The 24,372-nt window shown below is 42.3% G+C and overlaps 2 protein-coding genes across 2 annotated transcripts; both read left to right on the plus strand.

Annotated features, from left to right (window-relative positions):
- Nucleotides 1-4,739: 4,739 nt before the first annotated feature.
- On the plus strand, nt 4,740-13,695 carry GDF10 (growth differentiation factor 10). Its single transcript, XM_035538347.1, has 3 exons — nt 4,740-5,007; nt 9,002-9,909; nt 13,504-13,695. Exons 1-3 carry the CDS (start codon nt 4,740-4,742, stop codon nt 13,693-13,695), a joined length of 1,368 nt encoding a protein of 455 aa, XP_035394240.1.
- A 5,889-nt stretch (nt 13,696-19,584) lies between these two features.
- Nucleotides 19,585-22,593, plus strand: GDF2 (growth differentiation factor 2). The gene is made up of 2 exons (XM_035538231.1): nt 19,585-19,930; nt 21,656-22,593. The coding sequence occupies exons 1-2, from the start codon at nt 19,585-19,587 to the stop codon at nt 22,591-22,593; spliced, it is 1,284 nt and encodes a 427-aa protein (XP_035394124.1).
- The last annotated feature ends 1,779 nt before the right edge of the window (nt 22,594-24,372 follow it).

Consider the following 24,372-nt stretch of genomic DNA (forward strand, 5'->3'; position numbering starts at 1 on the left):
CTTTTTCTCCCTAAATGACTCTATGTAGCGGTGCATGGGTCACTGAGAAGTTGAAAGTGCCTGCTGTAAAATAAAACATTACCTATATTTCAAGGCCAGTGCCTAGTAACGTCACAGAATTTCTACTTTTGCTGATACCTGCTGACATCTCTGCTAGATTAAACTGCCAAGATGAAGGGATTGCATTTAGTAACCTACAGATAGAGAAAAATCTCCAGCAGAGCCTAGCAGCTTGTGAGTAGCAACAGAATGGGATACGCTTGTCTGATGATTGCCTAGGCTATCCTCGTTAGAAGCACGAGCAGCAAACCTCAAGGCAGAAACACAAGTCTGTGACTCCATATAGGCAGCCCCATCATAAAGAAAGTTTTTTCTGAAATTCTTCCAATATAGAAAAACATATCCCAACCTCCCAGTGAGACAGAACTGGAAAAGAGATACTTGGGACATTTTCATTACTCACAGGGTAAGACATGAATATACCAATACCTGTTAAATGCAAATTAGATGAAGAGAAACTTCAGTTAAGTCCAGTTGTGCAAAATGTTAATCCTGAGGATGAGTAGTGCCATGTGCTATCACATTCTAGTGAAACTAATGAAAGAGGAAGGTGCTCTCCACCTCACGCACTCAGTCCCTTACAGTGAAATTCATGTCCCATACATCTTAGCTAGACGACTTCTTTTATAATCAATGAGGAGCTACAGGCACTCCGAGAGAACAGACCTTACGAACACCTTTGGGCACCTACTATAGGATGCAACAAATTATGCTGAAACCATCATTGCTTCTCCCCCACTGACTACAAAGGCAGCCTAACACAACCAGCTCAGATACGCTGCCTGGAACATAGACACTGCAATGAAAACATGAATGCTGTTTCTTGTGCTTAAGTATAAGCTCCCCGGTATATGGACTTTGCCAGGTTTCTCTCAGTTTACAGGGCCTGCAAGTAGCACTGTTGGTGTTTTAGGACAATATAGGGATTGTTGTGAGCACAGTTGGGTTGCAGAGGTACAGATTAACTACTCAGGGACTAGTGAAAGCCCCCCTTCCCCAAGAAAAAGCAAGCCTAGAGGAGCCAGGCAGGAACCTCCCCACCAAGCACAGCCCCACAGTACCTGAGCTGGGTGGGCAGAGCAGGGCAGTGACAGCCACAGGTCCTATAGCCAGTCTGCTGATGAGACAGTAAAAGCAGTAAGTCCAAAGATCACCCAAGAAATCCAAACAGCATCTCATGAACAAGACTGGAAATAGACACACTCAGGAACATCCTGCAAACAAAGGGTAAAGCCTTCGGTCTGGGCTTAAATGGTGCTCCAGGGCCATGAGCTCAGGTTGGGGCTGGAGGCCCCAGGTGATGTTGCTCAGGGCAGTTAGGGCCTACAGGTGCTCTCCAGGCCTGATAAAACTAACTACAGAGCTGATCTTTATTGCTGTTAACGATCGTTCATCTTGTTTAGTGTACGTATGAACACCTAGCATTTGGGAAAACACTCAGAAACTGCACTACACCAACAATCCTTAGGTATGTACCTGTCTAGAGCCATCAATACATCTCACACTTGCATTCATCTGTCCTCACATCACACATCTGAGGTAAAGATTACCATTTCACAGATGTGAAGACACAGCATATTTTCTTTCATTTCCCAAAGGGATCACTGTAAAACCTAGTCTGATGTCCTAGCAGCAATCAAAGAGTGTCACCAAATGATGGGAAACAAGTCTGTGCCTCTTGGTTCCTACTTCCTTACTTTTTGTAATTATACACTGTAGACAGTGTGGTAGCAGGTGAATAGAGGCAAATCTTGCTTCTTAGCAAGACAGACAAAATAAACTTTTGTCACTAAGATGAAGGATGGAAAACCTAGCAGGGTTAAGGTTTGTGCTTGCAGCAGACTGGAAGATGAACGTGTGGATCCAGAGCGGAAATCCAAGGTGGGAGCTTGTTCTTGAGCTGATGGGATGGACTGCGACAGTGAGCGCTGCTCCTCGAGAGGCAAAGCAGGGAAACTGCCCACAGTGGGCACTGCCTGATATGTCCAAACTTCTCCTCTCAAAATTAGGAGCCTTCCAGGGCTCTGAATCAGCTCTGACCATTCCACCTGCTGTAACACCTCAACAGCATTGTGCTGCTTTGTTTCTTTTTGGGGCGTGAAGATAATTTCACTATTGTTCAGAAAAACTGAACAACATATAGAAACGTTTTTTTACTGACCATATATCATTCTTGCCACACCGTGTGATTTTGGAAGGTATGTGATGAGATTTTTAGAGTTCTGCCATCAGTTTCCAGGAGAACCTGCAGCCCACTGCATTCCATCCAGTTTATTTCCAATTAACGTGTAACATATTTAAGGAATGGTCCTGTACGGTCCTAGCTAATTGCACAGCATTATACATAGCATGGTATTTTTGTGAGTGAAAAAATGAATGAGACATCCTACCATAAGTAATAACCAGAAATTTGGACTGAAGCCCAAATTCAGTAATAATTTGTTTCATCAACTTCCCTGAAGTTTTAACCATCATTATCCCTGCCACTGACTTTACTATAAAAAGGGTCAGGCAAAACTATTTTAATGCAGATTTTAAAGTTCTAACATTAAAGGGAGTTAGTAAGCAATTTTACCATAGAACAAAAGGAATAGATTCCCTTCCTGGTGATGTATCTCCCCTCCTATATATTTTGTATATATTTCCTACATCTGTGTTCTACAACAAAAGAGGCACAGATCGCAACAGTTCCTTTGTATAGATGTCTTTAATTCTAATGAAAGAAAATGTTATTTGGGTTGTTTTTGTTTTTCTATATAAGATGTTATTAACTGTGTGTAATGCTATTTATATCTTGATGATTTTAGCAGGAAGCTTAGATCTGCAATTTAAAATCTTGAATGCATTGCTCTAACTACAGGGAAACTTTCTCCAAGTCCTGGCTTGCAAAGCTTTGAGTTGAGCTATTTAAGAAGAAGAAGAAAAAAAAAAAAAAAAAAAAAAGAAAAAGACTCTACTTGGCAAGAGCTTTAATTAGCAGAAATTTCCACGCTAGGAATATTATTCTGCATGAGCAGAAATTGCATAGCTCTTGCCGCTAGATGCCTTAGAGATGCCATTGATTGGCCATATTCAGAACAGGGGAATTATGTGACCCAGTGCTAATTTGAATTCCTTTACCAAACACATTTTTATTTCATCATCTCAGCTGCATAAAAGAGTCAAAGTACCAGAGCTTTAAAGACTTAGAATTCCTGCTGTTCTGCAATAAAATAAGGCAAGAAATATTAGCCATCCCTGGTTGATTCTTTAATTCTTTCCCAACAATGTCAAAGTATCAGTGTCCTACAGGTTTTAGTGCAGGTTAAAGACTGATACAAAGTGTATGCCTGAATAGGAGTTTGGAGTGAGTTAAGGAGAGAGAGAACGTTTTAATGGGACATTGGTCCAAAATAGCCCAGCTTGTTCCTACCTCCTGCTGCCTCTTCCTCCTTTTCACAGGACCTTGATTGTATAGAAACAGTACAGACAAAAACCACAAACAACAAAAGGTTCGCTCACACCCCCAGTGGAGGTCATGAGCATGCTACCATGGAGAAAAAAAAAAAAAAAAAGCATCAAAGGATGGTTTGGCTTATTTATAAGCAAAGAGTAATTAATGGGAGGTTTGATATTTTAGCAACATACATTTGGACAAATTTGTATTTGCAAATTGTTCATTTCAGACGTTGAAGGGGCACAGAGAGATGTGGCCTGGTGCTAATTTTAAAAATGAATCGTACCTTTCTTTGCGATGATCCAAAAGCTACAAACTTGTGGTTCAGAGGCTTTCAATAGTATCTGCTCAGATTTGACACTCCAAGGTTAAAAAAATCACAAAAGAGTTGTGTTATACACAGCAACAGTAGCTTTTTCCAACAATTTTTCAATTATTGCATTGTATACTCTCCAAGAAAAGTAACTGTCTTGGCTACGGGAGGACAAGATTTAAAAAGAGGCGGAATGAACAAACTCCCTAGGAATATAGCCCTCTCCCTCGGAGGCTGCCTGCCCTAGGACGGCTGGTGCGCCCGCTGGGTGACTCTAAGCCTGGCTCCGAGCTGCTGTCACCTGATGGATGAGCACACCGCGCACCATCCACTTCTAAACCGCCGCTCTCCGACCTAAGCCGTGGCAGCCCTGCAGAACTTCGCCCGGGTGCTCTCCTCCTTCACATCCCCCGTGGAAACGGCCCAGCGAGGAAAGTTTGCCCGGGCACTGCCCCCTTCACCCAACTGCGTGAGCGCCTGCCCGGAGCGAGCAGTGCCCCGCTGCGCTCCGGTTGCTTCGCGCTGGCTCTTGCCGGGGATTTGCCTTTTCCCCGGCCCCCGGGAAGCGACCGCGGTTACAGCGGGGCCCTTCCTCCCTTCTCCTCTTCTCCCTTCCCCTTTTCCTTCCTCCCTTCCACCCACCGCCGCCCGCTCTCCGCCTCGGGGCGCGATTTCCCCGCCGCTCGCCGTGCCCCCGGCGGGCCGCGCGTCTCCAATCAGCGGCCGGCCGCTAATTCCGGGGGGCCTCGCCCCGCTCCGCTTAAAAGAGCGGGGCCGCGCCGCTCGCCAGGATCGCGGCGGCCCCTCCCGAGGGCTCCCCAGCCCCGGGGATTGGCTCGGCAGCGGCGTTAACAGCGGGGGGCCGCCCCCCCCCCCCCCGCCCCGGGACACAGCGGCTCGGTCCCCGCGGGCCCCCAGCAGCAGCCCCCGATGGCCGGCCGCCTGACCTGCTGCTGCTGCCTCCTGCTCTGGGCCCTGCGCCTTCCCCCCGCCGCCGGGGGAAGCGCCGCCGGCCGGCCCCCCGCCTGCCCCGCCGGCAGAGCCCCCCGCGGGGGCTCCCCGCCGCCGCCCCCCGCGCTGGGCGGCCTCGCCCAGGACATGGTCGCTGTCCACATGCTTAAGCTCTACGAGAAGTACAACCGGCACGGGAGCCGGCCCGGGGACGGCAACACGGTGCGCAGCTTCAAAGCTACGCCAGGTAAGGGGGGCTCGGGGAGGCGGCCGGAGCCTGCCCGGGGGTTGCGTGGGCTTCGCGGCGCCGCCGGGGCGAGTCCCGGGGTCCCCGGTGCCACCCGGCCGGGTCCCGCTGCCCCTTGCCCTCAACCGAAAGCATCTGCCCCGAGGGGGTCACCCTGGCGAGCTGCCGCTGCTAGGGGCGAGCACACGGGAGGTGCCCGGGGCACCGCGGGGAGGACCTGCGCCTCCCCCGAGGACCAAAACCTTCCCCGCGGCTCCCGAGCGGGAGCGGTGCCGCCCGTGGGACCGGCTCGGGCAGCTCGCAGCTGGGGCACTGAGCTCGCTGCGCTGCCTCACCCCGAGCAGAAGGGGGGTTTCTCTCCCGCTCCCCAGCTCTGCTCGGCTTCGTTACGAGGGTGCAACAGCGCGTACCGGGTCGGAACTGCGCTTTCGTTGTCGCCCCCTCTCTTTAAAATCAGTTGTTTGCTCAGTTAATGTTCTCTACGTTTGTTATCCTTTGCCAAGGATACTTAAAATAACGTTTCTGGAAAATGTCTCTTCCTTCTTTGGTTAGCTCTTACAGGTTATAGCTAGCATCTCGGTTCTGAAATAAGAATTAGATCAGCTTCCAGAACAGCACTTGTTACACTTAAGTACCGATTTTATAGGCACATCTGATGAATTAGTAGTGAGTGGTTACTAGAATATCACACGGTAACTCTTATCTGTAATGCATGAATTAAATCTTTCCTATGTTAGATGCAATATTACAAGTCCTCCTGCTAGGAGGAGGAGATCCTACAGAAGGCTGTGGCTGTTAAAACACACAGACCCCTAGGAGTTAGGATGTAAGGCAACTGCAGCCATTTGGGAGGGAAATCTCCATGCATTAGACCTGTAGCCAGCCACTAACTAACAGGGTTAGGAAGAAGCTGCCATGGTGGATGGTTGCTCCGTGACCTCGTACTGCTGCTCTTCCTTCTCAATGAACCGAGCAGCTGATGCTGGCTGCTACCCAAGCAAGGTCCTGGGCCACAAGCCCCTTTTGGTGGGACAGTTCTTGCATTTCCATATTCTTTTTTAGCTATTCTGCTGAACAAGCAATTTGCATCCAAGTGGTTAAATTTAGTTTTAAAACACCAGAGTAGTGTTTCCTACCCATGTATACTACACACTGGTATTTTGCTCATCTGTCAGATCACAAAACTAAGGCAGAGAGATGCTAGCACGGTAACTTGCCTAGCATCATGCACACCTGTGTCCAAACCTCCTGTCTCCTGTGTTCCATCTGTATCCCTTCTCTGTGGGATCTTGTCTCTCCCTAGTAACATGGCATGAAAGCCAAAGCTCCTCTGCAATGCTTTTTATGACAATAAATGTTATTTCTTTGTGATTCATCAACCTAGTGATGAGCAGTCTGAAATCAACCATGGAATGACACAAGACCAAGGGCAGGGAGAAGCTTGTTTTGCAGAGTGTTTTCTTTATCTCCTCAAAGAAATTCTAGCATTCTTCTGAGAGAAGAAATCAGCATGGTCTTCTAACAAGACATGTGGAACATCTGTTCCTTATGAAATACAGATGATATTTCTGATCTTATCTAGACAAGCAAAACAGACTACACCTACAATAACTTCCCTCTTGTTATCCCAAGCAATGGATTTACTTTATTAAAAAAAAGATACTCTTCAGAAAACCTGTAACCCTCCGTTCCTGCGCTGCAGCTTAAAGCTCTCTGGGCACATTCTAGCGTCAGTGTTCAAGATAGGGTTGCCAAGATGAGGCCTCTCACTGGATTTTGGATTGACATTGCTCCTTTGTCATGCTACCGAGGTCTCCTCAATTACACAGTTGTATTACCACAGCCCTGAGAAACCACACATCACTTACAGGGTATGGGTGATGTTGACTGGGGTTGCTGAATATGGAGAAGCATTAGGTATTAATGCAAAGTAATTGCTATATAGCATATGAATTTTGCACATGTTCCAAATATAACTTCATGTTTCTTTAGCAGTACTAATAACTTCAGGAGAAATGCTTCACAAACATCTGATTGCCTCCACCTGTGTTCACAGGAGTTGGTTATTTCTCTGGGAAGGAGCTGGGAGATGGGCATGCAGTTCAAGTTTTGCCTTAGTTCAATGCAAATTAGTTCATAGACTTTTTTCTTGTTTTCAGGGAACTTTTTAGCTTTAGAAAATGGCAACAATTGACCACAGTTAGTTGCACAGTTAAGTCATGAGTGGCTTTGGAGTGTAGCTTGTGACCAAATGTGAAATACCAAGTTATTGTCCAACTTCATCTAGGTTGCTGAGATATGGGAATTGGTCTTCATGGCAGCAAACAGCTGCCTAAGCCATGAAGCCCTCCTGCAAAAATTGCCTCTTCCAGCTCAGGCTCTTTCACTGAATGCCACCCATCCTCCAAATGAAGTCCAGGCCTCAGGGAAGAGTAGAAAATAACAGCAGTTTAATTAAGACAGTATCATAATGCCAATGTGCAAGAAAAGCAAATCAAGATTTCTCAGGAACTGTAACTCTGGCCTCTAGAGGCTTACAGTTGCTCTAACATAATTTCATAGCTTAAAATATTTTAAACTAGATTCTCTGCATATTGGTTTTAACACAAATATGTTATCAGTAAATCTGCATTGCTAATCTTCGCTTACTGCAATGCAATGTTCTCCTAGTAGGTGGCTTGCCTACTAACAGCAAGTGTTTTTCCTTGGCCACTTGTCTGTTTTTTCTATACTCATCTCTTGCATGTACCGTCCATACGTCTTGCCTGTATTCTGAACTTGAAGCTGCCTACAGTGATCAGAGGTAGATGCGGTCAGTAAAATATTCATAGCTTTAATTCATACAGCTCAATTCAGAGTAGGCCTGGAAAACATAACAATTCTTGGCTGATAGGTTGGTAAAAGCATGAGCGATCTGATGAATTACAATAAATATGGCTACGCTCCATCCAAAACTCAAGCTTCCTCAATTCCTAAAAAGCCCACACTTCCAGGTTTCTGGATCTTCAGTAGCTATTGATTCACTGTTTCTACAAAGAATGTTGACTTTTGAAGGATTTGTTTCACTTTGGAATGCAGAAATTAGAAATTTAGAAAAAATAAAATCTCTTTTCTCTGAGCACTCATTCCAAATTCCCAATTCATCAGAAACCCTGGGAGCTCTGGTGTTTGAAACACTTTTATCCCACTGATGCAAGAATTCAAGTTCTATGTATAGAACTGATAGTACTGGCAGTGTACTACTCCAAGGACTTGAGCCGAATTTGAACTCTCAACTTTTTTCATAGTCTGAGCACCTGTGAATATGGCTAGCATTGATTAAAAAGTTTAGTGATAGGAATCCTGTCCTGAACTGACTGAAACAAACAGGCTGTCATCACAGAACACTTTGTCAGCTGCTCTGCCACCTATGGAAATGTTATACAGGTATCAGGACAGGCTGGTCCACTTCACTGCATGAGAAGAAATACAGATGGTGTGGATGGAATTTGACTATTTGAATATCAATCAGTACTCCCAGACTATGTATGTGGTCCTGGAACTGATGAACATCCTAACCTGCTGTGGTTTCATCCAAATGATGGCTCTAGCTAGCATATGTCTGAACTGGAAGGCAGCAAGCACCAACTTAATGGTTACCCATTACAGTCCCTTAATGCATTCTTAGTACCGGTCTGAGCTTAAAGAGAGCAGTATGTTCTTCAGATGGTCATATTTTTTTTTTCTTGTGATCTTATTGATCTGTGAATAATGGGATAAGTAGTGTTTCTTTTCACCTCTGAAATTTAATATTGCTGCTAAATATTGTTAGTTTTTTTTCCTCCTCCCATTCACTACAGTTTTAAGCTGAAGTGAGTCCAACAAGCTCCCTATACTCTCTGGTTTGAAGTGAGCAAGCAAAAAACAAACTTTGCTAATCTGCTTTCAGGAATAAGTGGTTTGACTACCGTTTTTTTGTCTCATATTTATCCATGTTTTCCTTGCTCTCTTGCAGAATTTCTGGCCCAGAAGCCGCTGTACTGCTTCAACCTGACATCCATGCAGGACTCAGAGATGATCCTTGCTGCCACATTTCACTTCTATGCTGACAAACGCCCTCGGCACCGGGAAGTGTTTTGTAAACGGTCCAAGAACTCATCCTGCCGCCTCCTTCACCTGCCTCCCATCCTGCGCCTCAACCTCATTTTCCAAACCATCCCCCAGAATTCTGCTTATGGACTAGTGAAAGGGAACATCACCGTGTTTCTTCAAAGGCGAGGGGCTTGGCATGCAAAGGACATTTCACACATCATAAAAGAATCAAAACGGGCTGCAGAGCTCATCCTCTGCGCTGAGCTTGATTCTGGGGAGGAGCACCACGGCTTCCCCGAACAGGTCACCAGCCATTTGCCTTATATTCTAGTTTATGCCAATGACCTTGCAATCTCTGAACCCAACAGTGTGGCCGTCACCCTACAGCGTTATGACCCATTCCCTTCCAGTGATGGGGACCAAAATCTGTCACCTAATGTTTCTACTGATACCCGAGTGAGAAGGGACACATACCTCTCTAGCTCTATTCAGAACAATGAGTTGCCAGAGGTAGAGTATAACAACAACAAATACAACAAACATGACATATGGGAGAATGCCTACAAGTCCTTGAAACCAAAAGGCTCACGCAAAGACAGAAGGAGAAAAGGGCAAGAAAACACAGAAACACTTGCAAAGTCTCAGGTGCTAAATTTTGATGAGAAAACAATGAAGAAGGCAAGGCGAAAACAATGGAATGAGCCACGGATTTGTTCAAGAAGATACATGAAAGTTGACTTTGCTGACATTGGCTGGAATGAATGGATCATATCTCCCAAATCATTTGATGCCTACTACTGTGCAGGGACATGTGAATTTCCAATGCCTAAGGTAGTATGCCTTTTCACTCGTTAGCTTGAAAATAGTACTGTTCTGCCTTTCCAGCTACTTCATTAGCTAGATTTTTACCTTTAGACTTCTACCCATCTCCCCATGCTCTGTTTAGACTGAAGAAAATAAGTAGTATTGTTTTTAACAACTTCATAAGAAAAATGTCTCAGGTAAGATAACTTCTCTTAGAAATTCTTATTTTGTATCTTGAAACCACAGCAGAGACTTATGCAGTTCCATTAAAATATGGTTATGCACACTAAAGCATCAAACTACTCCTGTGTGGCAGCAGAAGTAGACAGTATTAAAGCTAATAAAACAAGCTACTCTATCAGAGTATTTCTGAATTCTACTGGTAATACCTTAGGAGAAAAATGCAGAGTAGTGACACATACTTTAAGAAACTGCCTGTCACTTTGAAAATAAGAATGCTATTTACAGTTATTTGTCTCAAAATTCTCTGGTGCTTCTTTAATTTGTTAAAGTCTTAAAATTGAGAAAATCCTGCTCAAACTAGAAAAAAAGTTGCTTTTCCATATGTGGGTGAAAATGCCAAGTAGCTGTCTGTAACACTCTAACTCTGGTGTTTTGAATTCCTCCTTGAGAAGCACTGTGAAATTTCCTAATAAAGAGGCAAAGAGTTCTTGAATTCTAGTGGAATTCTGATTTGGCCTACTCCCAACTCACTTGCCCTTCAGCAAAAAGTAGAAATTCTGGCAGTCCCATGAAATACAAAAATTCTCTCGTTTTACAGAGTTTTCAAATAAAGGGGGAAGGGTCGAAGCACTGCATAATGTGCATGTTCAAAAACTAATAATTTTACATTTCTACCTACAAATGGTCTGATTATTCATTTAACTGCCAATTTTGTACATGGTCAATCTGCCCATGAATAATTGATAGTGTTTTACAACAAAGAATATCAAAGATCTGAGACAGGAATCTGCCCTACAGGGAGTCTGAGTGTTTGCGTTGAAATCAGTAGTATGACTGCAGGAAGAGAGGATATGCAGGCTCGTTTAAGTCCAGGAGCAGTAGAAATCCAGATTTCAGGGTGGGGTGCGGAAATCTGCCCAGACCACATGTTCTTGTGTTGCTGGCCAATGCTGAACCAGGTACACATAAATTCATACATGGTCTGGTAAAAATTAAAGCTTGCAGAGGCTCATATACAATTTCACTCTTCTGTTGTAGTATAGGACGATTATGCAGCACAATGACCATTTAACTTATCCAATGCAAAACCCAGCCTGGGAATATGGGTCCTCAGCCATAATCTAATGCACAATACATACGTACAAAAGAAAACAAATTAACACACCTGGCTTCCTGATAGCAAATGAGTATGATGGAAGAGGAAACAGAACTAACACAGAATGGACGTGTTTTTAGCTGGAACAGTGTAATAAGTTCATATTGGTGGCTTATTTAATGTCAGAAACAAGTGTTTGGACAAACCTTCTCCCTGATCTACAGTAATCAGAATACTCGATTTTATCCTTGTAAGAGAATTATTATATGAGTTTCAGGTTTGAATTCCATTCTTGAAATGAAAACAGAACTTTCCTGAAGCTAAGAAGTACTGCTTATTAAGATGTGGCAGAGGGTGTTTTCTGATGGGTAAATTCATGATAAAGCGGACTTTAGAAGGGGTACAAACCATGAAGAAGGTGAGCTGAAGTATTTCAGACTTGCTTTTCAACTACATCACCACCCTCCTGTTTTCTGAGGTTCAGAATTTCCCCCAGCTAGGACTGTCCTAGAGGTTAAGAAAGAGCAGAACCTAGCCTGCTGTATTTAACTTGTAGCCAGCATTTCACTCATCAAGTGCTTGCGCAGTACCATCACTATTGGGCATTCAGCTCGGTCTTTCAAGCCTTTCAAGCTTTCCACTTTAGCACATTGGTACAAAGGCTAATGTGAAGCCTAACCCAAGATCACGAAGCACTTGGGCCAGATTTCCAGAAGGGCTGGAAAATTTGGAGCCTGGCTGGATGTGGGATGGGTGTGCTGCTTGGCTCCACTGTGGATGTAGGGCTCAGGCATCCAGATTTTCTATAAAGTAATAGTCCATAATAAGCAGCTTTCTCTTTAAGCATTGTTGCTCATAATGTGTATGCTTGCAGGCATTAGAAACCTAATTAGTGCTGTCGTCTTGGTAGCTTGATTTACTCAGGCTGAATTGTTTCTAACTGGTTTCAGGGGTGACAGCTGCTCTCACTAGACTTGGCTCACATCTGTTTGTTCCCTGCAGATCCTAGAGACTGTATGGCTGGAGAAGGTCCTAGTAGGATCTTCTGCAGGTTCATAAAAAGGAGTTCTACATGACAGCTACTGGCACTGAGGGCAGTGATGGTTGTGCGTTGCATGGGGTCAACAAATTCTTTCAGTAGCCCATTAAGATCTGTGATTCTTTCAAGTAACACTATAAAATAATAAAGGAGCTAGGAGTACTTGAGGAGCTTTTTCGTAAAGGTTAATGCAAGAGTTAAGATTCTAGAAGCTCCAGTTCTTTGAATTTCTAAACTCTGCAGTTGCTTATATACATGAAGGCTACTTCTGTCTCTCTTGCTGTCCAGGTTTGCAGGCATGGCCAATGTGGATAGAAGCTTATTTCTACTTCATGCAGCAGCTGCAAGGCTAATTCACTGCTGTTTGGTTTTGGACAGCTTTGAAATCTAAGAGAGCAACTGTTGCTAATTATGTCAACACATGCTAATTACAGAAAGGCTCTTTCCAAGATTGGTCACTTGTTGGGACTGTCTTGATATGTATGCTGTCTTGAAACACCAAAGCAGAAAGGATGATTTCACAGTCCATCCTTGTAATGACTTAAATGATGTCACTTAAGTTAAGGAACAGCTGAAAGCTTTAATTTAATTAAATTCTTTTCACTTAAAGTATCTGCTTCCATGTTGAGATTTGTGAAGTCCTTCTTTGTTGTCCCCCAGATGCCATGTACACCAAATCTGCTGAAAACTACTGAAACTGTAGGTAACAGTACTAGTTTGCAAGGGCTTATGATCTGAAAAGTCTCTGTGAGGTTGTCTATTCTAGAGCAACTTCCCTCTGTTGAGGCTGTTTCTGGAGCGCTCTTTTAAATCAGAGTAATTAGTATAGGGAAAAAGTAACTAGTTCCAGGTCAGTGTACGTGAGGAGAAACAGTACTGGAACATATTTACTTTGGAAATACAGTAGCCAATTTTCTCAGTCAGACAAGAGGTTAAGAACACGAGAGCACATCTTGCAACTGAGAAGTCTGCCCCACCTTAGCCCTTTTCCCTGCATGCCTGTCTCCAGCATTTAATAGGTGCAGCCATGGACATTGCTCTTTTTCTAAGCTCTTGACTGTTGGCTGTGCCACCAGTGCCCTCCTCTGGTATTTATGAAGGCAGCATAGGAAGTACAAACTTGGATACATGCTCTGCAGAAAAGCTGAAAATGTGAGGGCATGGCTATGTTGCATGGCCCTGTGACTCAACCACATATATTAATTTTTTCAAGAAAAATAACATAATTGTGTCATTTTCCAAGCTGCTTTGGGAAAGCAGCTTCTCATAAATGAAGCAATAACCATTTCCTTCTCTGTTCCAGGTTGTCCGACCATCAAACCATGCTACAATCCAGAGCATCGTAAAAGCAGTGGGAATCATTCCTGGCATCCCAGAGCCCTGCTGCGTTCCTGACAAAATGAGCTCCCTCAGTGTCCTGTTCTTAGATGAGAATAAAAACGTTGTTTTGAAGGTATATCCCAATATGTCGGTGGAAACCTGTGCCTGCCGATAAGTTCATACAGACACATCTCTAACAAGACCTACCTACCGGTCCTGCCTGACCACACTGGGAAAGTTGTGAATGGGAGATGAATCCACTTGTGTTGATACTTACAATTCCTCTACGATCCCTGCAATTCCTCCACAGAAAGCATGCGGAGAGGTTAAAACGATACCCGTGCTCACCTGGAAGGATATGTCTTACGATCATCATCTGTCTTATATATTTACCTTCCAGGAGTTCAGTACTTTTACAAGTATCTTCCTAACCCACCTAGCCAAGAAACATGATATTTAGTAAGAAATTTAAATGTAAAGTTTTCCATAATCAATGGACTAAAATATGTTTTTATACACTGTTTTTACTGACTATTTTATCTCTTCAGTTAACCAAGGAGATGGGAAGTGAATTTGCAAAGGCAGGCTTGTTTTAGAATATCACTTTTGTAAACAGATTGAAACTTTTTGCCTAAAACACTCATTCTCTTAATCTGCATATTTATACTGAAAAATGCTGTAATAAAGGGCTTAATATGTATATTTTCTTCAGGATGCAAGTATAGTGCACTGTATAAGCTTTCATATATACAGTATGATAATACAGCCATTTTGGGTTACCCTTCCCTAATATATAATTTGTTCTACAAAAGACATATATAATATCCCACAATTTTGGTTTGCTGGATATAATTTCAGGTTGTTAAACATATGCTCTGAGTAATACCTACTATATAATAATATGTTGAAATACTAAAAATAAAATAACCAAGATTTATATTTTTGTAAATTATACTTTATATCCTCTAGATTGTTACATGCTTTTAACAAAAGCTAATAAATTAAAGGTACAGTAGTATCTAAAAATAGTTGAATTGTCTTTCTATAAATCCACTCTGCTACATTGTGGTAATTAGATGGAAACACGTAAATGCATGTTAAGCTTGTCATAATGTGCTTCAATAGATTAAAGCACGAATGGAATACCCTGATCATCTAGACTGACCTCCTGCACAGCACAGTTCGAAGAGCTTTGCTCAGTAGTTGCTGTACCATGTATTATGGTTCTTCTGTTTTGAGCTTGGAAATACCTTTGAAAAACCTGCATAAATTTGGCTTTAACGATTTCAAGTGATGGACTATTTCTACTGGACTATGAGTAGTTGTTCCAAAAGTTAGTGCTCTTTGTTCAAGTGCAGTGGCTTAATCCTAGTCTGAATTTATTAAGCTTTAAGCTTCAATTCACTGGATTTTACTGTAACCTATTTTTATTAGATCCCTTTTGTCTATTATCCAAAATACTTTCACTGTGTATTTTTAGTATATAGAGCAAGGTCAAATTACATTTTGGCTAAGATTTAAATAGATACTTTCTTATTATTCCAAGTCTCAAAACAATTTCTCATGGCTCTTTTCTGAAGTCTTTCCAGAACTTTCATTAAATTCTTTTTCCAACAGTGAACTTCAAAATGGGACACAATCTTTGGCAGTTGTTCCATTAAAAGTCTTAACAGAAATAACTCTGCTTCCCTCTAACTCCTGCATAATCCTCTGTTGATGCATCTGTGGTAGCCCCTGTAACTGCAGCACTCCTCTAAGACCTGCTGTTCCCTTACTGAGCCACTCAATTCTCTTCCTCTGCATCCCTGCATGCCAGGATGTGCTGGTGATGTGCTCTGCTTTCACCCACCTGCTGTATGACCACCTGGGCAGAGCAGGAGCAGAACAAACTTCGGAGGTCTGTGAGGTAGCACAGAGAGCGAGCTGTGGAGCCTTTCTTACTCAAGGGACAGTCCAACCTTCTGTACCAGCTTATCCTATTAGAGCGGTATTGCTCACAGAAAGGACAAAACGCGCACTACCCTCAGATGAATGACTTGACCTGGAAGGCTCCTCTCCAGCTAAGGCACTAGGTAATTTCTACCATAAATATTCCATATTCATGGGGTGCAGATTCCCAGACAACAGGAGTGTGTAAATGTGGCCCTTCCTGCTAACCTACACCAAACTAAGATTCTGCGTACGTGGGAGTGTCTGCAAGGTTACTCTATCAACAGTTCTTCCCAGTTCCTCCCAACAGCTCTCATTAAGTAGTAGTTACCTCTAAGACCTTCTAGTAATTGCCAAAAGGTCAAGGATCCTGCTAGGCATTTCTTCTCCAAAAGCATTACAGGGATTTACACGGGTACTACCAGGACAAACCTTTGCATACTGTTGCTATTAAAGACCTCCCTTAAAAATGTAGGGTCTTGTGTCTTTATAAATCAAGAGACACTCAACTAATGTTGACAGAGTAATGCTGATGCATAAAGAAAAATGAGAAACTTCTCAGAAATCCATCATTTGTTCCCACAGAACACCCATAAGCATAACACTTTTCAAAGTACGTTAAGCCATTGCCATTTCTGTTCTACATGAAGATTTATCCTTCTTTGTAGGTCGTCTTGATCCCATTTAGCATCAACTGTGAACAGAATGACATGTTAGTGTAGTGTATTTATGGTATGGTCTTTTGCATTTTGTTCTCCTCTGGGAATCTTTTCTGTATCTTGAGTTAGTCACTGAGTACAAATTTGCTTTCCAAGATGTGCCATGCAAGCAATTACAAAATAGAGATACCATCGTACAATCTGTTGTAAGGTCTATAGGATATAAGGGAAAACACTACTCCTACACTCTTTAGGATACCTAGAAAACCTTTAAAGATCTAATATGCATTTAAAGGTTTGTTGGCATAACTTTACAATTTAGCACAGGCAAACAAAAATTACACCCATAAGTGACATAGCTATCAAGGCATTCCCTTACTACACAAACAAGACAATTCTCTTATTAGTAAAATTTGTTTCATTTAGGGGAATAGTGTAACTTCGAGTAGAAACCCATGTTTGTCACAATGCATTTTCTGGTTTAGCTGTATCGGTCAATTCTCATATGTTACCAAGGCCTTTAACCACTATTTGTTTAGAAGTGGCTACTACTTTCTGTGTCTTTGGTATTTAGACATCTAATCTTCCTTCAGAAAAGGAAGCTTTGCATTAAACACTTTAAAATATTTTTAAAATGGCACAAATGCAGTCGGCTGCTGTTGGAAAACACCAGCATCACTGCTCTCTTGGTTCTTCTCTTCCAACAGTCTTTTCGGTCTCTATGACCATCCTATAAACCATTCTACTCAATGTCTAAATTTCTTGAGAAAGTTACATTGACAAACACTTAAAATAGCAGGTTAAAATAATCCCACTAATTAATCTTGAAAGAATTGAGGATATGGTAATATTGGATGATTAAAGACAGATAAGCCAGGAAAACAGCTGATACTAGTCAGCGAAGCTTAAAGGACATTTTTTTTCTAAAACAAAATTCATTTCATTCTTTGAGATCACAGTTTAATTGTCAGAGGTAAAAGCAACAGGTAGAATGTACTTAGCTTTTTGTGGACTGTTTCACTTCACTTTTACAAGGCAGCACAGTTAGAAGGAACCACTGGACAATATAAATGTATTTGTTTACCAAATGAATTAACAACTGTCTCACTGCCAAACCTCAAAGAGCAGCTTTCAAAAGCAATTGTCACTGAATAAAACTGTTCATTGTAAAGTTTCTGCAAAGATGACACTTGGCCTGACACTATGTGACATCTTTGTATATGAACTGCAATTCTGTATATGACAACATCCACAGCATTTGCATAGGAGCGTTTAGGATAGAGGTATTTGTATAGACATCTTGATTTAGCTGCACTCTATATAATCAAAACTCATTTCAAGGTAGACAGATGCAGAACATTGTACCTAGGCACAAGAAATGGAGGCTGTTCCTACTGAGCAGAAGATTGCACCCTTGAAAATCATGACTTTTAAAACAGTTTTGGTGGTTGTCATGGTCTTACAGCATTATATGAGCATCCACAGTGATGCTACGTAAAAAGAGCTACATGAAAGCCTTAAAAGATGCACAGTGGAGCAAACCCCAGAAGAAAAGGAGATTTTATTTTTGCATGTGGTACTGATGGACTGCCACTAGAAAACCATGTGTAGCCCCAGTGTTCACCTTTTCAAAAAGGCACTGAAATTCAGACACAAACAGAGAAACAAGAAGAGTTGGTGCATTTTTAGACACGTTCTGTAAGATACATTCTCTAACTGTTTATTTTATCAGAAAGCAAACTGAGAAGTAACTCGATTACACTGTGCAGGTACTTTGATGGGGGGGAAATGCCTGCACTGTGGGGCTCCTTAAGCCAGCAGGAAAGAACTAGTGTCTAGAAGGTAAAGGCAGACACAATGAAACAATAAATGAAGTACCCGGATTTTTTTTTAAGTGTGAGTGATAATCTTCTGGAAAAAGTGCTACAAAAAGTGAAAAGAAAAAAAAAAAAATTTTTTGACATTTTCAGATAGATTCTGGAGACCCTTGAAAAGTTATGCTTTAGCCAAACACAAGCCATCAGGCTCTTGCACACAGGTAGAAGATACAAGGGCCTTGAGTAAAACAAACCAATCTTGCTAATTCAGGAGAACAGGATCAGTGCAAAGCAATCCTTTCTCACTTTACAGCTTACGAACATAGTTAACCAGACTCTCGGATCCCAATTGTCAATTGAACAGATACATAAGTGAGCATTTGAGAAGTCTGGGCTCACTTTAAACACCGTGTATGCCCTGCTACAAAACTAGAGAAGAAAGGACAAAATCTTGTCTGTATCTTTGCGATTTTTTTTTTCAATGTAAGATCTCCTAATGCTATTCAGACTTTGTGGCACATGTGCAGTGTGGATTAAACTGTGCTTAGAAAAAATGATGCATTAATAATACTGACAGAACATGTATCACTAGATTAGATAATGAGATTCATTCAGATAAATAACAAGTGCCATTTTTGCTTATAAATACACTTTTTGTTTTCCTCTGTATCAGGAGAAATGATATCATCAGACTTGTATTTTTCTCTTGGCCACTTCTTTTCATGGGTAACATTATCTGCATAGATAATCTTCCTTATCTTCACAGAGACCTCTTACTTTCCACATAGCCTTAGAAGGCTTAGTTCTGTCTTTATTCTGAGGTCACTGAAATAATGACTGGTTGCTCTGGGACTGGACTGACCATCAAGAATCTAAGAAATATATTACGTAAGATACTATAAAAACAATAATTAATTTCCATCTACCAAAGGAATCAAACTCCAAATGGACAGGCCTGCAAACAGCATGAAGCAAACTTGACACAAAACAGATATTTCACTGTGTACAAATAATAGCTCTTGGCTGATAAACGGAAGAAGTTTTAAGGTTGTTTGCACTGCCATGAGATCATGTCTTGCAGAATCGCAGGTCTCCATCAAATTACTGGAGATTTTCTGATGGCAGGTTAAGGGACTGTGACAGAGATTTGTGAGATGTTGTTTACTAACAGTCAATAGAGGATTTTTGTTCTAGATCTCTGTTTTCTAGTCTTGATGAAAACTGTGTAATTCTCAACGTCCCTAAGAAAGCTTCTGTCTGTGTTGGAAAGGAAATGACAAAAGAGTGTAATTAAGCAATGATGACCCTTAAGTGAAATGTGGATTCTTTACAATATACAATGTCCTTCCCACCAGCCATATGTGTTTGTCAGATGTTTACAGAATCTTCATTAACTAAGAGCTTTGCTAGATAACAGAAGCTGAAGCATGGCATCAATGACTCAGATAAGGGCAAGTGTACAACCAATCTGCTTGACAACTGACAAGAGGCTGGGGTTTGAAGCAGACTGTGAAAAGAACACAAGAAAGTTATTTGCAAAGGGCATTCCAGTTGTTTGACTTCCATCTCCTTTCCTCTGTCTGTAATGGTACAATATTTTTAATCAGCTAAAATACCCCTGTCCTCTCGTCTCTCCATCAGAAAGTAAATATATAAGAAATGCATTATTTTGGAGTATTAGCTGCACTGTCTGTTTTCAATATCATTGCCTGTCTGACAAGAGGCAAGCCTTTGGAAAACTGGGACAAGTTATCAGCTATGGGAAAGTCTGACGCACCCATTCATGATCCTGGGGAAGTGGAAGATGAGACCCATTTTGACTTTAAATCTTTCCTGGAGAATATGAAGACGGATTTACTAAGGAGTTTGAATTTATCAAGGGTCCCCTCACAAGTGAAGACCAAGGAAGAACCACCACAGTTCATGATTGATTTATACAACAGATACACTGCGGACAAGTCCTCCATCCCCGCATCCAACATTGTGAGGAGCTTCAGTACTGAAGGTAGGAGAAGTCCTGAATATGTGGACTAGAATTTTTAAAGAAGTATATGGACAGCAGTTACTCAGATTATTTTGAATTTCTGAGGAAACTGAGTGTCTAACTTCTACAGATTATTTAGAAACTAAGCAGGTTAAAATTTTGGACTGTAGTCTTGCTCCATCATTTCATTCATCTTTAAAAAATACCATTACCTTAAGTTTTCTTCTTTGATGTTCTTATTGTACAATATTCTCTTCTCAAATGCATCAACTGAGACAATGTCCTGAATACAGCATTTACATGAACCACATTTCTCCAAGCTAGAGATTTGTCACTGATCTTCTGTGTTAGAATACTTTTGATCATCTATAACTGAGACATCCATGCAAGAAAGCTCTTCTTTCTGGCAGGCTCCTATCATCCTTAAAAACACAGTAGCCAGCTGAGAAATTTGTCTCTGGATCCAAGCAAGGAACAGCAGTGCTCCCCACAGATTCTGGTTTAGGCAGGCAGATTTACAGCGAAAGTGGTAGTCAAGCTTGTCTCAACAACAACAACAAAAGATCAAGATCTGTGTAACAATAAATAGATTTTTGAAAGCTCTACCTCAAGAAGCAGTAAAAAATAGTTATAAGTAAATGCAATTCTTGGGACAGAAATGCAACAGGGAGAATCTGTTTATATAAAAAATAGACATATGCAGGTAACAGCACTATAGGGATCTCTCTCAAATCAGTGACCCTAGTCCTGAAATGGAAAGAAACCTTAACAGTATGACAGCCAGATTACAGCTAGACAGTATAACAGCTAGATTACAGTTCCCACATCCCACTTTCCTCTCAGACTGCTTTAGAGGGTAAATGCTGAAAAAGTGTAAAAAGTAGCCAAGTGTCAAAAGTAACCAATTAAAATTGCCCTAAATGATGCTTGAGTAATTATCTTACATTGACCATTAAATAGACATCAGTCAGTGATCACTTTAAACCATTACCAATATGATCTTCCAGCCAAATATCTGCCCCTCCCAAGGCAGATTGCTGGTACTGCACATACATTTGCAGGAAAAATATATATATATATCACACAAGCTCGGTGAGTCCTGCCTGGAACAGACCCAGACATGAAAGGCTGTTTATCACCAAGTGCCAAATTAGACAGACCCTCAAGCTTTGATTCAGGTTTTTCAAATGCTTTTCTATTTCCCCTAACTCTCAGTCACCCAAGCTGCTTTCAAAGCTATCTGAAGACAGCTGAGGCAAAAGCCTCAGCACAACTAATTCTTAGAAAGAGACAAGTACGTACTATACTTCTCCATACTAGGCGAGCAGTTCATCCCATTGCACGATGATCAGTGGTAAATTCCCACAGCTTTTTTGAGAATCCTTTCTGTAAAAATCTCTTCAGGAAAATGCTAAATCTAAACACTTTAGATGCTTTATTTACACACCTACTATTGACCAGCACTACCCACACCTTCTTCTAGGCAGACTCTTGATGCTACCCCTCCATTCCTCCCCATACTCACCTGACCATGAAATCTTGGTGAAAATACCACCACCATCAGGGACCTCCATTTTGACTTTTCGCTCTCTGCCCCTGAAACCTGGCCAGAAGACAGTATTATTTTTTTATTGCTAGGTAACCATGTTCTTATTTCACGCCCAAAATATACCCTGCATCTTTGAAAAGCAAGTTATTTGGACAGTCAGAAGCACTGTAACCACATGTTTTAATTTCCTATTGCAGATGTTGTTTCTTTAGCTTCACCAGAAGAAAATCCATTTCAGAAACACATCTTGCTCTTCAACATCTCGATTCCACGATATGAGGAAATCACCAGAGCTGAACTGAGAATTTTTATCTCCTGTCACAGGGAAGTTGGGTCTCTGTCTAGACTGGAAGGCAACATGGTCATTTATGATGTTCTAGATGGAGACCACTGGGAAAACCCAGAAAGCACAAAATCTTTCCTTGTTTCCCACAGTATCCAGGAGTGTGGCTGGGAGATGTTTGAAGTGTCCAGCGCTGTGAAAAGATGGGTCAGGGCAGACAAACTGAAGACTAAAAACAAGCTAGAGGTTGTTATAGAGAGTAAGGCTCTGGGTGGTTTCACTTGTGGGAAGCTGGATATCAGTGTTACTCCTGACAAAAAAAATCTGCCCCTGTTAATAGTGTTCTCCAATGACCGCAGCAATGGGACAAAAGAGACCAAAGTGGAGCTCCGGGAGATGATTGTTCATGAACAAGAAAATGTACTAAATAAATTAGGAAAGAACAACACTTCGTCTGAAGAAGAACCACGAGAGGGAAAGGCCGTCACTGGGCCCCGCCGGCATTCCTCCAGAAGCAAGAGAAGCATCGTAGCCAACCACTGCCGGAGAACTTCCCTCCATGTGAACTTCGAGGAGATTGGCTGGGATTCCTGGATCATCGCTCCCAAAGACTATGAGGCTTTTGAGTGCAAAGGAGGTTGCTTCTTCCCTCTGACAGATAACGTTACCCCAACAAAACACGCTATTGTCCAAACTCTGGTGCACCTCCAAAACCCGAAGAAAGCTTCTAAGGCCTGCTGTGTACCAACCAAATTGGATTCCATCTCTATTCTGTATAAGGATGATGCTGGGGTACCCACGTTGATATATAACTATGAAGGGATGAAAGTGGCGGAATGTGGCTGCAGGTAGTATACAAGGCAGAAGCTCTAAGAATACACCCCTTTCTGCTCTCTGTAAATCTGTACATTAGTAATGCAAATGAAAATCCTTGCAAACAAGGTTTGGAGCACAGCATTGGGCTAGCTGTTGGTGCTGTTTCTTTTGAAGGAAAGCTGGCATTTAAAAAATGGCAATCACTGTAAATAGTCTGCATTATGTATCATGAATTAAAATTTTGTGAGATTGAAAGAACCATGCATTATTTCTAACAGTGATATAATCTGAATACCTTATTTGAACTTTTCTCTTAAATCAGTTCAGGTCACAAACCAAAGCATCTTCAAAGCAGCCTATGGGATTGAGGATGTCCTGTATACGTTTAATAGATACAGACATATAACTCTGTCATCCAATTCTGACATTTTCAACTTTTGTAAAACTCAGTGAGCTGAATTTGGTCTGCATGGTAAAGTCAGGAGTCTAAATTCTGCAAGCCTTTTCTCACGTCAGTAATCTCAGAGGCTTTTGCAGATCACTTTAATGCAAATTATTTACTCCTCTAAGTGAAGTTTTGCAGTTTCCAAAACAGACGAGACTCTCCATCTCGTCTCATTCCCAAGTTTCCTTCTGTGGGTAGCAGGTGCCTTGGTTTCATCTTTCTTATCCTCAATGTCCCTATTTTTACCCCTTTATGGCACATACTTGAATGATAAGAAGCACAGCCTTCCGCTTCTAAGACACTGTTTCCTAGGAGGAACAGCAGCCCTTATCTCTGCACAAAGATAAAGAGCCACTTTGACCTACTGCATATTCTTAGTATTTCTTTGCAAGAACATGCAGTCAAACAATGTCCAGTCTTAGGAGCTGTATCGTAACAACAGTGGGGGTTGGCAGTACTCAGCACTTGTGAAAAGAACTCATTTTTAGGGGTCTAAATAATTTCTTTGGAGTCTGCCACCAGGCTGTGTTTCTTTTTCTTTATTTCTTCTTAGGAGAAACTCTATTTTACATAGAATCATAGAATCATAGAATATCCCGAGTTGGAAGGGACCCATAAGGATCATCAAGTCCAACTCCTGGCACCGCACAGGTCTGCCCAAAAGTTTAGACCATGTGACTAAGTGCACAGTCCAATCTCTTCTTAAATTCAGACAGGCTTGGTGCAGTGACTACTTCACTGGGGAGCCTGTTCCAGTGTGCAAGCACCCTTTTGGTGAAGAACCTCTTCCTGATGTCTAGTCTAAACTTCCCCTGCCTCAGCTTCACACCGTTCCCACGGGTCCTGTCACTGGTGATAATGGAGAATAGGTCACCTGCCTCTCCACTCCCCCTCGCGAGGAAGTTGTAGACTGCGATGAGGTCCTCCCTCAGCCTCCTCTTCTCCAGGCTGAACAGGCCCAGTGACCTCAGCCGCTCCTCGTGTGTCTTCCCCTCTAGGGAAGACATCTTCGCCATCTTCGTCGCCCTCCTCTGGACACTCTCCAACAGTTTAATGTCCTTTCTGTACTGTGGTGCCCAGAACTGCACACAGTACTCGAGGTGAGGCCGCACCAGCGCAGAGTAGAGCGGGACAGTCACTTCCCTCGACCGACTAGCAGTGCCGTGCTTGATGCACCCCAGGATACGGTTGGCCCTCCTGGCTGCCAGGGCACACTGCTGGCTCATATTCAACTTGCTGTCAACCACAACCCCCAGATCCCTCTCTGCGGGGCTGCTCTCCAGTGTCTCGTCGCCCAGTCTGTACATATAGCCAGGGTTGCCCCGTCATACAAAATTCTTTCATGCCTTAGAACTGGGATCAATTGAAAA

This window comes from Cygnus atratus, chromosome 7, assembly GCF_013377495.2.
Source record: "Cygnus atratus isolate AKBS03 ecotype Queensland, Australia chromosome 7, CAtr_DNAZoo_HiC_assembly, whole genome shotgun sequence".
NCBI classification, from domain to species: domain Eukaryota; kingdom Metazoa; phylum Chordata; class Aves; order Anseriformes; family Anatidae; genus Cygnus; species Cygnus atratus.

Bases quoted from the DNA above. Each gene is read 5' to 3' on its own strand.
- GDF10 (XM_035538347.1), top strand. From the start codon at position 4,740: ATGGCCGGCCGCCTGACCTGCTGCTGCTGCCTCCTGCTCTGGGCCCTG. The intron at 5,008-9,001 runs GTAAGGGGGGCT...GCTCTCTTGCAG, and splicing joins CAGCTTCAAAGCTACGCCAG to AATTTCTGGCCCAGAAGCCG. The intron at 9,910-13,503 runs GTAGTATGCCTT...TCTCTGTTCCAG, and splicing joins GTGAATTTCCAATGCCTAAG to GTTGTCCGACCATCAAACCA.
- GDF2 (XM_035538231.1), top strand. From the start codon at position 19,585: ATGCATTATTTTGGAGTATTAGCTGCACTGTCTGTTTTCAATATCATT. The intron at 19,931-21,655 runs GTAGGAGAAGTC...TTCCTATTGCAG, and splicing joins GAGGAGCTTCAGTACTGAAG to ATGTTGTTTCTTTAGCTTCA.